This window comes from Dendropsophus ebraccatus, chromosome 3, assembly GCF_027789765.1.
Source record: "Dendropsophus ebraccatus isolate aDenEbr1 chromosome 3, aDenEbr1.pat, whole genome shotgun sequence".
Lineage (NCBI taxonomy): Eukaryota > Metazoa > Chordata > Amphibia > Anura > Hylidae > Dendropsophus > Dendropsophus ebraccatus.
In genome coordinates, this window is record NC_091456.1 from 80,490,081 (window position 1) to 80,506,306 (window position 16,226).

The 16,226-nt window shown below is 42.9% G+C and overlaps 1 protein-coding gene across 1 annotated transcript in view; it reads left to right on the forward strand.

The window, feature by feature from the left end:
* Positions 1 to 1,402: 1,402 nt before the first annotated feature.
* The window catches only part of LOC138785781 (prostaglandin reductase 1-like), a 34,023-nt gene continuing 19,199 nt past the window's right edge, over positions 1,403 to 16,226 (forward strand). The window contains exons 1-3 of the mRNA XM_069962100.1: positions 1,403 to 1,485; positions 6,983 to 7,098; positions 15,614 to 15,659. Coding sequence (XP_069818201.1) covers positions 1,481 to 1,485; positions 6,983 to 7,098; positions 15,614 to 15,659 — 167 coding nt within the window. The 5' untranslated portion in view covers positions 1,403 to 1,480. The remainder of the gene's footprint in view (positions 1,486 to 6,982; positions 7,099 to 15,613; positions 15,660 to 16,226) is intronic.

Below are 16,226 nucleotides of genomic sequence, written 5' to 3' on the forward strand. Positions count from 1 at the left end.
GCACATAGTCTCTTGATGGTAATAAGTTTTGGACATAATGACGGTAGCACTGCCTTTATCGGCCCGGCGGACCACCAGGTCTTGGCGCGAGCGAAGCCAATTCATAGCTCTTCTCTCTCATGTAGATAGGTTACTCCCGGCTTTTGGGTACACAACGGCTTTAACGTCTCTGATAACAAGTTTTTGGAACAAATCCAGGGCTCCTCGGGGGGTTACCTGTGGAGTAAAAGCCGACTTCTTGTCACCCTTAAATTCAGAGAATTGGCTGGTGCTCACTGGCACTGCTGCACTATCATGATCAGCCAGTAATTGTAAACATTGGATCTGATCGGGGTTAAAACCCTTTGGTGGCTGAAAGCCCAAGGGGGCAATAAAACATGGAGGCATTTTATTTTTAGGCTGCTTATTTTATTTATTTACTGCGAAATGCTTCACCAAATTAATTTTACGTATTGATTTGAATAAATCGACATCGAAAGTTGGCGGATGAAAATTCTCTTTGAGACCATAATTTAGTCCTTTTGTAAGGAGCTGTTCACATTCAGGGCTAATAGTCATACCAGATATATTAATCACGTTTGGTGGTGACTTTATTTCCTCCACGTTACTTGCTGCGGCCAAAAGATCATCCGGCCCGTACTGCAGTACCGGCCGGATGATCCGTGCAGAGACCGGCCGTTCCATGACCCGGCCGGGTCACGGAACGGCCGGTCTCTTCACGTAGTGTGAACATAGCCTAAAACAGCACTGCCTAAACCCCTCAAGACTAGTCAGCAAACTGCATGATTCATGGTTTTTGGAGAATGTATTGTAACATGTCCAGTATATATTAGAAATGTATAAGCCTAAGTTCATACAATGTGTTTTGCATTCTGTAGTAGAGGTTAGTGGTGACAGAATGCAACAGGAGAAGCGACCTGCTGTACTCTATATATAAAGGTACGTATTTAAAAAAAAAAAAAAACTCAAACTGAACAATATTTTTCTATCTGTTAAAGTGAGTTAAAAACAATTAAACAGCATGAGGGCAACATAATAAACAATCATTATTCACCTCACCACTGGATTGGCGCTTTGAGACCCCTGCCGGGCTCCGCCAACGCCACAACCCGGTTGATGGATTGCTCACTCGGCCAGTCAGTGGCTGGGACAGAAAACCACTGGAGTCACTGATTGGCTGAGCAGGCATCAGCCGGATCGGGCATTTCCTCTTGAGTCGTGGCATCATTGGAACCTGAGGGAAATGCTGTCCAGCGGGAGTTTCAGAGCCTGTCAACTTGCTCATGGGGAAAGGTAAGCAATGATTGTTTATTATGTTCCCCCACGCCGGCTGACAACTTCTCCTTTAAGCTCTGCTATGAATACTGAGCCTTCCCCTTTAATTCCACATATCACTTTATAAGGGCGGAGTCAAGGAGACTGGGGAAACTTTCGGGCTCTAAGAGATTCTCCCTGAGTTGATAGTTTTTGACATCGCACAATGAGGTAACTCCGAGAGCTTTTACAGAATGTTTCACTAGAGATTACGGTATATAAGGTGTTGGTTGCTGTAAGAGTTGAGTTTTGTCTTTGAATTGTTGTGTATGTACCGTTCTATTAAAAGGCTTTGTGCTAGTGGGTCATCTAAGGACTTCTGCACTCTGTGACTACGCATGTTTATCCTGATGTTAACCCACTGTGTGCTGGACTGACACTTTGTATGTAATTACGTTAGTATCTACATAACAGCTGTTTATTCTCCTATGTATTTTCAAATGTATACTGTGTATTTGAGATAACAGGGTGAAGTGCCAACCACAGGGTGATGTGTCTGTTATTCTAAAAAGTAGAAAAGGCAGAGATTAGATTTAATTTATATGTAATCTAATGTTTAAAGGGAAACTGACAGCATGGATATGCATATATCAGAGCAGCCAGTTTCCAGTACCTATTAAGTGATCATTGCATAGATACCTTTATCACCGTTGTCTGACCTGAGTGTTTGAAAAAATTATTAGATATGAGCAAACTTACGGTAAGTCTAGATTTTCCTGAACCCGATTTGTTGACATTTGAATACCTCAGCCTGGAGAAGACGGATGCATCCCTAGAGCTGGGTCACTCACAGAGGTGGGTCTGCCACACTGTTTGTGCCTACCCCATTCTCGTACGACAGCTATATCATTATGTCTCCCCTGAGAATAAAACGAAGCCGCCTTGTCTGCAGCTGCATGGGATTTCCATGTAGCGAAAGAGGAGTGGGCCGTCAGTTTCCTCTTAAGGGTTAATACAAGTTTTATTTGGGGGGGGGAGCTGGTCAAAAATATACAAAGTATTCTGAGGAATAGTATGGCTTTCCGGTCAAATGGGTATCCAGGCCTTGGCATGGGCAAAATAGTTTTCTGGAAAAATCCCCATAGGGTGTATACCTACCCCCTATTAGATACACCCCTGCTCATGAGGGACTATTACTAACCTTAAAGAGCTGATGTCCTTATTTATTATTGACACTGTGGAACTTTTAGTTTTTTCTGTTGCCTGAGGTGTACAAAAATGGCACTCCACCCAACCCACATCAGAGAAGGGAAAGGATACATGTGCTGCACATAAATGTGCCATACCTTCCTGCATATCATTATTATTTCTGACTGCTCTTGCAGGGTCAGAAAATGGCTGGCTGGGATTTAAAGATTTATTGTATGTCACATGCACCATATCAAAAGTAGTAAGTGTCATTCAGTTACATGGTGTTATACATTGTGGTGTTATTAATGATTTATTTAACTGTCTAAAGACAAATTGTCTTTTTTGTCCATAACAAGCAATCATAATGCTACTTTAATTTTTTTCAAACAAAGCTTTCCCACATTGTCCAAGATTTTAAAACATGAAACTGGAGCCATTAATGTGATGGTGCAACGGGCACTGCTATATCTTCTGGAATAAATGTTACAATTCATATAAATAACAGAAATAGAGATGAGCAAATCACTTGGAAAATCGCTTTACAAAGTTTGTGAATATTCGCGAATCGCATAGAAACAAATTTCATGAAACAGCTGTTTCAAAAATGTAAATCAGCCTGTCAATCAATCAATTTCCACCATGGATAGTAGTGGACGTTGGTTAATATAAATGTTCTCCCAAGACAGCAGTGGACATTGGTAAATGAGCACCCAGTAAGGTATTAAGATGGACACTGTGTTCACTGTGACTTCCTATAATGCACACTCAGCACCCAGTGACTTGATTTAATGAACAGTCACTTTTTATTCATACTTTCCTGGATGTGATGTGACCAGAAACCCAAGGAAAGGGCTGGCAATCAGAAGAGGACTCGGGCAGTAATTATAATGGATCGTCTTGCCACAATCTTATCGTTGTGAGCCCTCTTTGTACACCCTCAGGGACGCCATGACATACCGGTATGTCATGGGTCCTTACAGAGCTACTTTAAATATTTCTTTGAGAAGCAAACTTGTGAGTTTCGACTTTATCTTCTATGGGTATGTGGTATCCCACCACGGGTCTTACTTGTCTTTACACCCCTCGCAAAAGCTTGTACTTCAAAGTAATAGTGGTGATGAAGTAGCACCTAAGTTTTGCCACTAGATGTCGCTAATATGTATAGTGTATGCTTAAGTATTGCACAGCTGTAGGTAACAAAAGGGTTAATGTTTTTGTGATTTGTGCACCAATGAGAGCTCTTTCTCTTACCTACCTATCTCTATCCTTCTCTTTCTCTTGCACTCTCTTCTCACCCACTCACAGCACTTATTACATATGCTGTAGGAATTTGTCACATGGGGAGAGGAAGTAAAGCCATACCTTTAGTGAGTCTTACTCTGGTTTCTGTAGAGGAAGGACGCAAGCCAAAACGGTCCCTACAGCAGTCAAGTTGGGCCCTGGCTTATGCCAGGTCCCCTGTTAGAGGACAAGTGGAGTCTTAGTCTAGACATTGAGCAGAGCAGACATATATGGGAGCAGCAGCAATTCTACGCACTATGCAGTGCTAAGTACTCTCAGAGAGGACAAGCCAGGGATCATCCCGGCCTACACCGTGAACAAGTCTAAAGGTGCAGGACAGTATCCTGAAGAAAGAGGAACTGATACGGATAAAGCAAAGTTGCTAGAAGCCTACGTAATCTTTCTTGCAGCGCGGGTGTAACCAGAAAATTCTGACCTCCCTGCTCAACCCAGGTAACAAGGTTGAGCAGAGATTCAGTGCAGTTCTTCCTGTGACTATGTACAGGTAAAATCTGCAGTGGACTATAGTACAGAACGTGTTGATGAGATTTCTCAAATTGTATCCACATGCTATGGAATTTTTCAGAGAAGAAATTGACCGGGTATTCCTATTTTGAAAATTGCATCATGTCTGTATCTGTTGTGGACAGTTGTGGACAGTCTATATTACCATATATTTTTCAGGGTAAGGGTCAATTTACACAGAAAGTTTATCTGACAGATTATCTGCCAAAGATTTGAAGCCAAAGCCAGAAACAGACTATAAACGGAGATCAGAACATAAAGGAAAGCCTGAGATTTCTGCTCTTTTTAAATCCATTCCTGGCTTTGGCTTCAGATCTTTTGCAGATAATCTGTCAGATAATCTTTTTGTGTAAATGGACCCTGAGGGTATGTGCACACTGAGGAAAAGGCAAGGAGATCAGCTTGAAATTCAGCTTGAAATTCTTCCTGTGAAATATGTACAGAGCAAAGTCCCATTGTGTTCAATGGGTTTTCTGCTCTGTTGTTCACACTGCAGAATTTCCGAGCAGAATTTTCTGCTGTAGAACTGCTAGAGGACTCCTATAGAAGTCAATGGGGGGCTTAAATTCTGCTTTAATTCTGCCTGAAAACTTTCTGCTTCAATTCCTCGAGAATTGCTCAGTGTGCATATACCCTTATGCAGGATTATATAAACATAGCTGCTTACTTCCAAAAACAGCATCACACCTGTTCACAAGTTAGGTGTGATATAACAACTCTGTACCATTCACTGTAATGAACTGCCATACCACACACAAACCAAGGACAAGATTTAGTAAAACTGAATCTAGAAGAATGCAGCTATGTTTCTCTAATCCTTGATAATCCCCTTAAAGGCTCTTTTACATGGGCTGTTTGGAAAACAGACAGAGAATATTTTTTTTTTTTGGGAAGCACATACTACTACTACTACTACTACTACTACTACTACTACTACTACTAATAATAATAATAATAATATTACAGTCATACCTCTGTTCTCGATCTTAATCTGTTCTGGAAGGCTGTTCCAGAACCAGGCAGTTTGAGAACAGAGCAGAGTTTTCCCATAGGAAATCAGGAAATACATTTAATTGTTCTCTACACTCTATGGGTCAGGTGCAGATAGTCTGGCCCACCATGTATCAAGAGTTAAGGTGGGTTCACACTGAGGAATCCGCAAGCAGAAGTTCCGGCAGATTCCGTCGCTTGTCCCCTTAGGAGGAGCAGAACACCAAAATGATTGCCGTCGTGCTCCTCTTTGGAAAGGATTCTCTGGGTATTTACGTGCACTTCAGCCTCTGACCATCACTAGAGCCTGCAGTGCGCATGAATACACAGACAGGACCCAGGACGAGTAAGTGAATCCTTTCCAAAGAGGAGCCCGTAATTATGGTGTTCTGCTCCTCCTAGGGGGTTAAGAAGTAATTCTGTGCACATTATCACAACCTAACCCCTGCTTGGCAGCAGCAGTACAGACAGGGCTTACCATCTGAGAAATCTAAGAGCCTCATTCACAACTGACACAAAAGACTTCAAGCTGTCATTGATGTTAGATGCGCACCACGCTGACAATATACTTTTGTTAATGTCCACAAAACACTGGGGGCCCCACACATTGTATATCTATCTACATAATACTTTAAATAAAAAGTATAACAAAATTCTATTCTATTGTTCTATTTCAGCCCAATACTTTAATCACAGTGTATACTGCTCAGTACCGCTGTATATTGTCTTTAGTGCTGCTGCTGTGCTACTTCGTAGGATTTGCTAAAGAGATACAGGGAAGTAGGACATCCTTTTGTGTGTGTAAGAGACATTATAGATGCTAGTCTACAACCACTTGCTCATGGACAAATTAGAAATGAAGACTGCTAAGCAGAAATCTTGTAATAAAATGGCAGGTAAAATTTAAAACAATGGAGGGTAATTCAGTTTCCCATAAAGCCACATGAGAAGTGCTCTCCTGTCATTGCATCTACTACTCACCTACTCCCCGTGCTGACCGGTTTCATGTTCAGCAGAAGTGGCCTGGACTATGCTGCCTTCTTCTTCCGGCACGGTAGTCCAGGCCACTTCCGGTGAGCGCGTGTAGCCGGTCTGCACAGGGGAATAGGGGAGTAGTAGATGCGATCACAGGAGAGCACATGATGCTTTCCTGTCATCTCTGCTGAAGGGGGGGACGATCCGTGCCAGGCAGGGGGGGGGGGGGCTCTGGCTAGGGGTCGTGTGAATAAGGCCTTACATACTACAGAAGTAACAGCTGGAAATTACCATCATGCACACCAGTCCTTAGCTTGCTGGTCATTCAGACAGAGGACCCCAGCAGCCTAGCAGCCTACTGTAGCTGATCTTTAGGCTTATACGCTTTATGTTCCCATTACTAAATAGATGAATAGTTAGTAGAATTTTAGAACTTTCTCTATTTTAATAAGTGCCAAATCACTCTGAACATTCATATGTGTTTAAGACAATTGCTTAGTCATGGCTCTTTATGAGATTGGGGTATTATTCTGTGTCAATACAGTATGCATTTGGCACAGAAATATAGTACAAGTATCAACCCATAACCAAACAGAAAATGTCCAACCTGCTTTGTATAAATGTAAATACGCATAAAGCCTTTGGGCACTCTGCCAATTGTGCTACACGTCTTGCTCTGATGGATCCACCTACTTACAACTTTTAGTAATAAAAAGACTTAGGAGGAAATACAGTCACTGGTCTCATAGTTTTTTCTGACTCTCAGCCTTCACAGAATGGTGCTGTCTCGTGCCTGGACCCTCGTCAAACACTTTGAGGGACCCCCAAAATTGTCTGACTTCAAATTAAAGGAGGTGCAGTTACCAAAGATAAAAAATGGAGGTAAGTGTGAACATCAGTCAGTATGATTTACTTTGTTATGCTAAAAATTTCTAGTCATTTATAATACACAGAGAATCTGCACAATACCCTCTCCACAACTCTTACCAATATGTGTGAAGATTGTTTAAAAGTTTCCCTCTCTGAAAGTAAATAGTGTAAAATAAACCCCCTTTAAAAAAACAACAACAACAACAACAACACAGACTATATATTCTTGCATAAACCCTTAAGGACAGAGCCTGAAATGGCCTTAATGACAGAGACAAATTTTATGAATATGACCAGTGTCACTTTATTCATTAATAACTTCGGGATGCTTTTACCTATCTCAGGCTGATTCTGAGAATGTTTTCTCGTGACATATTGTACTTTACATTTCTGGTAAATTGGAGTCGATACTCATAACGAATCTTTATGAAAAAAACCCAAATAATGTGAAAAAATTTGAAAAAATGCATTTTTCCAACTTTGAAACTTTTTTGCTTATACAGAAAGTGGTTATACCACATAAATTATATATTAAATAGCATTAGCAACATGTCTAATTTATGTTGGCAGCATTTATTAAACGATCTTTCATTTTTTTTAGACAATAGGAAGCTTAAAACATTAGCAGCAAATTTCCAAATTTTCAGTAAAATTTCAAAATCAGATATTTTTAGGGACCTGTTCAGGTTAAAAGTGTATTTGAGGGGCCTGTATGTTAGAAAGCCCCACAAAGCACCCCATTTCAGAAACTGCACCCCCCACACTCTGCAAAAGCATATCCAGAAAGTGTTTTAACCCTTTTGGGGAGTCACAGAAATAAAAGCCACGTGTGTAAAAAATTTGAAAATTTTAATTTTCTGTGCAGAGATTTTATTGTAATCCAATATTTTTCATAATTATAAACCTACTACCAGAGAAATGCACCCCAATAATTATTGCCCCGTTTCTGCAGTTTATAGAAATACCCCATATGTGGCCCTATTGCGCTATTTGACGCAACCACAAGCCTCAGATATAAAGGAGCGCCTAGAGAATTTCAATGGCTCCGTTATATTTGGTCATTTTTGACTGTACCACTTCAGGTTGGCAGAGGCTCTGGGGTGCCAAAACCTAAAAAACACCCCTAAAGGGACACCATTTAGAAAACTACACCCCTCAAGGAATGTAACAAGGGGTGCGGTGAGCATTTGGACCCCACAGGTGCTTCACAGATTTTCCGAACAATATGGCGTGAAAAAAGAAAAATTTATTTTTTACACTAAAACGTTGTACTAGCCTTCAATTTTTCATTTTCATAAAGGGATAAGAGGAAAAAAAAGACACAAAATGTGTAGCGCAGTTTCTCCCGAGTACGGAAATACCCCACATGTGGCGATAAAGTGCCAAGGGGGCGCAGGACGAGCCTCCAAAGGGAAGGAGCGCCAATTGGCTTTTGGAAGCTGAATTTCACTGGAAAGGATTTCAAGGGCCATGTCGCATTTACAGAGCCCTCGTGCTGCCAAGACACTGGAAACCCCCCACAAGTGACCCCATTCTGGAAACTACACCCCTCAATGAATCTAACAAGGGGTTCAGTGAGCATATGGACCCCACTGGTGACGGGCACAAATGTGGAACAATGTGACGTGAAAGGGAAAATTTTCATTTTTTCACTTTCATGGCACAAATGTGCCCGTCATCAAGGGGTCCATATCCTCACTGCACCCCTTGTTAGATTCCCTGAGGGGTGCAGTTTCCAGAATGGGGTCACTTGTGGGGGGTTTCCAGTGTTTTGGCAGCATGAGGGCTCTGTAAATGCGACATGGAGTTCATCATCCATTCTAGCCAAATCCAACCTCAAAAATCCAAATGGCGCTCCTTCCCTTCGGAGGCATGCCCTGCGTCCACATGGCGCTTTATGTCCACATGTGGGGTATTTACGGACTCGGGGGAAATTGCTCTACACATTTTGTTTTTTTTTCCCTCTTTTAACCCCTTGTGAAAATGATAAATTCAAGGCTAAACCAACATTATATTGTAAAAAATGTAATATTTCATTTCATTTTCACGCCACATTATTCCACATTTGTGCCCGTCACCAGTGGGGTCCATATGCTCACTACACCCCTTGTTACATTCCTTGAGGGGTGTAGTTTCCATAATGGGGTCACTTGTGGGGGGTTTCAACTGTCTTGGCAACACAGGGGCCTTTTGAATGCAACATGGCCCCTCGAAATCCATTCCATCCAAATCCAGCCTTCAAAAACCAAATGGCGCTCCTTCCCTTCGGAGACTTACCCTGCACCCGCATGACGCTTTATCTCCACATGTGGGTTATTTCCTAACTCAGGGGAAATTGCGCTACACATATAATGTTTTTTTTTATCTTGAAGCCCCTTGTAAAAATGAAAAAAACCTTAGAAGATTAATGATTTAGAGTAAAAATTTTACAAAAATTACACTAAATGTTGGTCTAGCCTTGATTTTTTCCATTTCCACAAGGGGTTAAAAAAGAAAATAAACACAAAACATGTAGGGTAGTTTCCCCTGAGTACGAAAATACCCCACATGTGGGCATAATATGCCATATGGGCAGAGGGCAAGCCACCAAAGGGACAGAGCGCCATTTAGAGGCTGGAATGGAGGATGGAGGCCATGTCACATTTACAAAGCTCCTGTGCTGCCAGGACAGTAGAAACCCCCCACAAGTGACCCCATTCTGGAAACTACACCCCATAAGGAATCTAACAAGGGGTACAGTGAGCATATGGACCCCACTGGTGACGGGCACTGACGTAGATCATGTGCCGAGATAATAAAAAATACAATTTTTTTCATTTTCCCGTCCCAAATCTTGCCGTCACCAGGGGGCCATATACCCGCTGCCCCACTTGTTAGATTCCTTATCGGGTGTAGTTTCCAGAATGGGGTCACTTGTGGGGGGTTTCTACTGTCCTGGCCGCACAGAGGCTTTGTAATTGCATCATGGCATCCTCTAATGGGAATGGCGGCCATACCTACTTAGCTGGGGAAAAGGGACAATTCTAATTTATTTGGGGGTATTAGGCCATTTATTAGTTTGAAGGTTGAAAATGACAGGTGTCCATCAAATTCAACCTGTGTTGACCCAGAGGAAGGCAAAAAACCCTCGTAAGGCAGACAACAGTAGCCTCATCACAGGGGAAAAATTCCTTCCCGACTCCATATTGGCGATCAGAATAATCCCTGGATCAACGTGACCCCTGAAATAGGAATAAGGGAAGGAATTTAGATAATGTAGAACTCCAATGACGTGTGGTGCGCCTTGAAGCGATCCAGTATGCAGAGGCCGGGGCGATCGGGACAGGTGGCACACTGGAAAATGGTGTCCCTCCTGATCCCCCTGTTACGCCACACTCTGAGCTTCTTCTGGGGTCTCCTGTTTTCCAGTGTGGGGGTCGTCACCTGGAAAATGTTGTCCTGGTGCGATACGGGGTCCTTCATATCCAGAAGCGCTGGGTCCGCTCCATGGCTGCTAAATATTAGGGCTCTATTACTGCTTCTGATATGTTCGGATCGTGCCGCAAGCTACAGGGCAGCGAGGGACCAGAAGAGGGGGGTGCTGGTATAAAAGTTATCACCGTACAGGTGGTAACCTTTATCCAGCAGTGGGAAGATCAGTTCCCGGACGATCTACCTACTTGTTCCGAGGATGGGGGGGGGCAGGGGGCATCTGGGGGCTGGATTCGGGTGTCCCTTCCTTCATACACTCTAAGGGTACGTGCACACTGCGGAATCACGACAGATAACCCTTCGTGCATTCCGCAGTTGGCACCCGCCGGCGGCGTGATGCAGGCGCACGTCTCCATTCTATGCACGGGCGGATTCCGCTCTCCTTCCAACGTATTCATTCTTTGGATGGACGATGGAATCCGCCTGTGCATAGAATGGAGTCTATGACATGGGTGGAGACGAATGCCCGCATTAGTCCGCCGGCGGGTGCCAGCTGCGGAATGCACGAAGGGTTATCCTTCGCCATTCCGCAGTGTGCACGTACCCTAAGGCTGGGTTCACACTATGTATATTTGAGGCTGTATTTGTGAGGCTGTATAGCAACCAAAACCAGGAGTGGATTGAAAACACAGAAAGGCTCTGTTCAAATAATGTTGTAATTGAGTGGATGGCCATCATTTAATGGCAAATATTTGCTGTTATTTTAAAACAACGGCTGTGGTTATATGGCGGCCATCCACTCAATTTCAACATTGTGTGAACAGATCCTTTCTGTGTTTTCAATCCACTCCTGGTTTTGGTTGCTATGAGGACCTGACATGAGGACCAAATACTGCCTGAAATATACATAGTGTGAACCCAGCCTTAATCTGTAAGTGTACCCTGAGGTACTCTCACAGAGTTTGTAGAATTTCACGCCATACCGTCATCTCTTATTGGGACGGTACTGGCGGAAAAGACGTGTCTGGGGGGCAGCGTACGCTACGCTACCCCCAGACACGTCACTGGATGATGAGGATGATGAGGATGAATGGAGGAAAGAAGGATCCCCCCATTCATCCTCACTGGCTGTTTCGGTGTCGGAGGCAATAATAACGTATCCCTCTGACGCCGAAAACACCCTGGGGGTCATCTTTATACGGGGATTGGTATATGGGGTATGTAGTGGTGTAGTGTCAAACTTTATTCAATGTAGTGTGGTGTAATGTAGTGTTTTTTACGTGTTTTTTTTTTACAGTAAGTATAAAAAAAAACCTACGCCAACAAAGGCGTTGCTGATAAATGCCGCACTTATGTGCGGCACTTATCAGCAGACCGTGGCAGTAGGATATAGAAAAAAAAACACCCTACGCCAAAAAGGAGGAATTGCTGATTAGCAGCGCACTATCGTGCGATGCTGATCAACACTCAGCGGCGATAGGGTGCGGAAAATAGAAAAAACAAAATTTGGAAAAAAACCTAAACTTTTTCTACATTCTGAACATCCCTGTAGCTGCTGATAAGTGTATTACACATATCAGCCGCTAAGGGGCAGCAGAGCGCAAAATCCGGAAAAAGACGAGGCTGAAGCCGAAAATAGCCGAAAAAAGACGATGGGGACCGCCGGAAAGAGCCGAAGACCGAATGAGAAGACGGAGGACGCCGCGAACCCGGAAGACGCCGATCAGGACCCCGGGACAGGTGAGTAATGTACAAATACCTGCTCTGGACCCCTCAGCTACCTAACTGAGGGGTCCAGAGCAGGTATTTACTATTTTGGGGGACTCTGATCGCCGTGCCACCGGCCCGATCGCCATTCACAGCGATAGGGCCGGTGGCACCGTGACCACCAATACTTTTTACAGTAATGGCGGTCGGTGCCGTCCTCAGACAGCACCGACCACCATTTTTTTCAATCTGAATTGATCAGCCAATAGTAAGCACGATCGTAAGCACGGGGGGTGTTAACCACCCCCCGTGCCGAGAAGCTAAGATGGCCTGCTATGATTTATAGCAGGCCATCTTCCCCGATCGCTGTGTGCGAAAACGCAGCAATCGGGGAAACATCGGGCGTAAATTTACGCCCTGATGCGCTAAGTACCAGGGCGCAAGGGCGTAAATTTACGCCCGATGTCGTTAAGGGGTTAAGATAATGCTTTTTTTTTTTTTTTTTTTACACCTTTTTTAAAGGTACGTACATTTTTATATACTCTTTTGTGGCATATTCATGAATTAGTAACATACATTTTTCTGGTGTTTTCCAAGTCTGTTAGAGAAGTTCTTTGGGGAGTACCATAAAAAAACTGGTGTATACCTAGAACATGCTGTGGTTAAAGGAAATGTATCATCTAGATCAGGGGTAGGGAACCTTGGCTCTCCAGCTGTTGCAAAACTACAACTCCCAACTACGTACAACTCCCATGAAAGCTAAAGCTTTGGCTGTCCAGGCATGATGGGAGTTGTAGGTTCCCTTCCCCTGATCTAGATTTTCTTTTACTGATTAGTCAGAAACTTAAAGTTGTTCTTTTTAATCTGTTTCTATTTTCTGACTGTATTTTTTATTTCACTTCTTGCACATTGTTATGGGGGCAGCCATCCAGTGTCAGACTGAGGTACCTTGGGCCCACCAGGGAAACTGATTCTAGGGGCCCACCCTACATACACAAATTTAAAGGGGTACATCAGCAAAAATCTTTTTCTTTCAAATCAACTGGTCAAGTAGCTAACCTCTCCTACAGGCGATGAGTTTTTGTGGAGAGCAGGCATAGGTAAAAGAAGAGAAAGCACCTCCTATAGGTCAGCACTGGACACAAGATACAACAATAACAGTAATCCATTCCTAACTTCAGCTGTGCATGAAATAACAAGACTTAGAAATAACACTGACACCTAGTGGTGAAACTGTAAAGTACCTTTCACCACCACTTATTCTGGAGTGAGAACTTTGCAACAGGTGACTAAGGCACTTAATAGTGGGACACCACACATACAGCAGCTGATAAGTATGGTAAGACTTAAGATTTAAGTAAATTACAAATCTATGTAGCTTCCTAAAAGCAGTTGATTTGGAAAAAAAAAAAAAAAAAAAGATTTTTGCTGGATAACTCCTTTAACCCTGAACCAAACGTTCATGTTAATACAGCAACATTGCATACAGCTGTGTATGTGACCAGCTATGTTAGCGTACTGCCTATCGTTTCTGTGGCACCACATGCACACTAAACACATATACTTTTTGAAGGTTTTTTCTTACCTGCAGAAATTCAGCTCATTATTGCTTTTACCTCCTGGTTCCTGGTACAGTTAGAAAACATTTGCAGGTGAGGATACCCATTTAAGTGAAGCAGGGTCTCCTATCAACTTGACAGGAGTTCCTATTTCTTGTAGTAATTTACCAGGTGTAGAGACTTCTCCTAGTACATACACACAAATGTAAATAAATGCATGCACACATATACCTTACAAATTAGTGCACATACCTAACATAAGTGTCAATAATAATAGGAAAGTCTTTGTCAGCTCACACCCTCAGTGTAGCAATTCACACAATTTAAGTGTTGGACCCCAGGGTGGAGCAGGCGTTTGATGCACCTGGAGCCTTCAGGTGATGAATGGAATCTATATTGTGCCATGATTAAGGGATATTTTCCTAAAAGTTGTCAGCGTGTTTTTAATGGCTTGTGACATGTTTTAAGAAGAACATTATTGGAGCGGTGGATATCCAAAATTCTTTTCTTGATTGCATACCTTACATACATATTACACACAAATAGGCACAATACATACATACACACATTATACACCGATATAAACAAATGCACATTACATATATACATAGATAATACTTACACACCGTTGCACACACATAATCACATACATAGTTTATGTACACTACACAGATGGAGACGAGGAGAGGGTTGCATTGCTTCTGCACACTATATGCTGTTGCCTGTCATGCTGGTCATTTCCTATCTGGATACACTAAAATATAGAGGCAGTGAGTGACCAGGTGACAGGAGTGTGCAGCAGCTTGTAGTGATAAGCAGTGCTGGAGGAATTTATGTCAAGCCTGGAGCTGCTAATCAGGGAGCTTCCTGTTAAGGGGCCCACCAGGGGGAAGGGGCCCATCAGGGGTTTCCCTGGTTCCCCAGTGGCCCAGTCCGAGCCTGTTGCCATTTTGCTTGAGCTATTTTAGTGACATGCTTTACAGTAAGATTCATGGGCATCGACAACAGTAGACATAGTCTGTCCCCTTGCTCTGTTTTAAAGAGGTCATTCCACAGGGATCTGCTATTGTCTTCTCTATCTACCAGTGTCACATGTTGCAATGCTGTAGAGATCACTTTACAGCCGTCTTCTCTTATAACCACAGACAAAACAGGAAATCTCATCTAAGTTTCACAAAGATGATGAGAATGAAAACTGCAAGATTTCAGGATTTTTTTATATTATAGAGAGAAAAATGGAAAATTAGAAAAAAAAAGTCACCTAAATTTCTTTTAAAAGATGTAAACATGAAAATATTTTGTAAACATTAAGTTCATTTCTGATTAAATATTCCCTTTAAGAGGAATCTGGCACCAGGTATGACTTCCACAAGCCACTAGGATGACTATGCCCACCTGCTCCCCTTCCATCCTCTGCTCTAGCCACACCCAATGAGAAAGACTGGACTGTGACCTAAGCAGTAGCGAAAACCAGATATCACGCTTGTGCAATTACAGGACTGGACTGTCATTTTGGGGAAGTTACTGCATTAGCATGAGATCTGGGTGCGGCAGCTGGGAACGTCACAACTGAGGGCGACTTGGTCTTCTCTATTAGGTGTGGCTATGGCAGAGGATGGAAGAGGAGTGCCAGGCATAGGGGTGCACTTAGGGTTTAAGCTATGTCACCTTTCCAACTCTTTTCCTAGGTCTTATAAAATGTGATGCAAGTTCTGTAAACCCCTTTTTTGTACATGCAGTTTTATCTACAGTATTTGCCCCACTGTTTGTCACTCTGGAGAATAAACATCTGAAAGGTGTTTTAAGCATTGTGTGCTACAGGCTAATATTATTGATTATTCCCTCTGCAGAGGTTTTGGTGGAAGCTGAGTACTTCAGTGTGGACCCATACATGAGGTATATATACAATTACTATATTTATATAATATATATTCCCAAGTGTTAAAACAGAATTGTTAAAACAGAACAGAATACCAGAGCAAATGGATATCTGTAAAAGGATAAAGAGAACCTGTCCCCTTGTTTTACTTTCAATAGTTTTTATTGTTCCTCTGGACAGTTCGCTACATAGTTACAATATGCTGACAAGTATTGTAAGTGCTGAACTATTTTAAGTTCTCAACAGAATAGATAAAGGTGTTGGCTCTTAACTTACTCACTCACGGGAACGGGCGGCGATTCAAAAAAGGAACACGGCACTGGCATCCCCTTGCTGGCACAAGTATATTCTCGAGCTTGAAGCCTTGGGGGCGGGCCTGCCGGCCCCCAGTGTGACGATCTCTCCTCCCCTCTGTGACAGGGCTTCATTGATTCCAAAGGAACCACGTCATAGAGAGAAGGGGTTAATTGCAATTGGGGACAGTGTGCCCGCCCCAATGCTTTATGCTGGGCTAATGCTTGGGAATAGACCGGCAGTGTGCGTGGTAACCAGGAAACTATTCAAAAAACGCACTGTGGCACTGG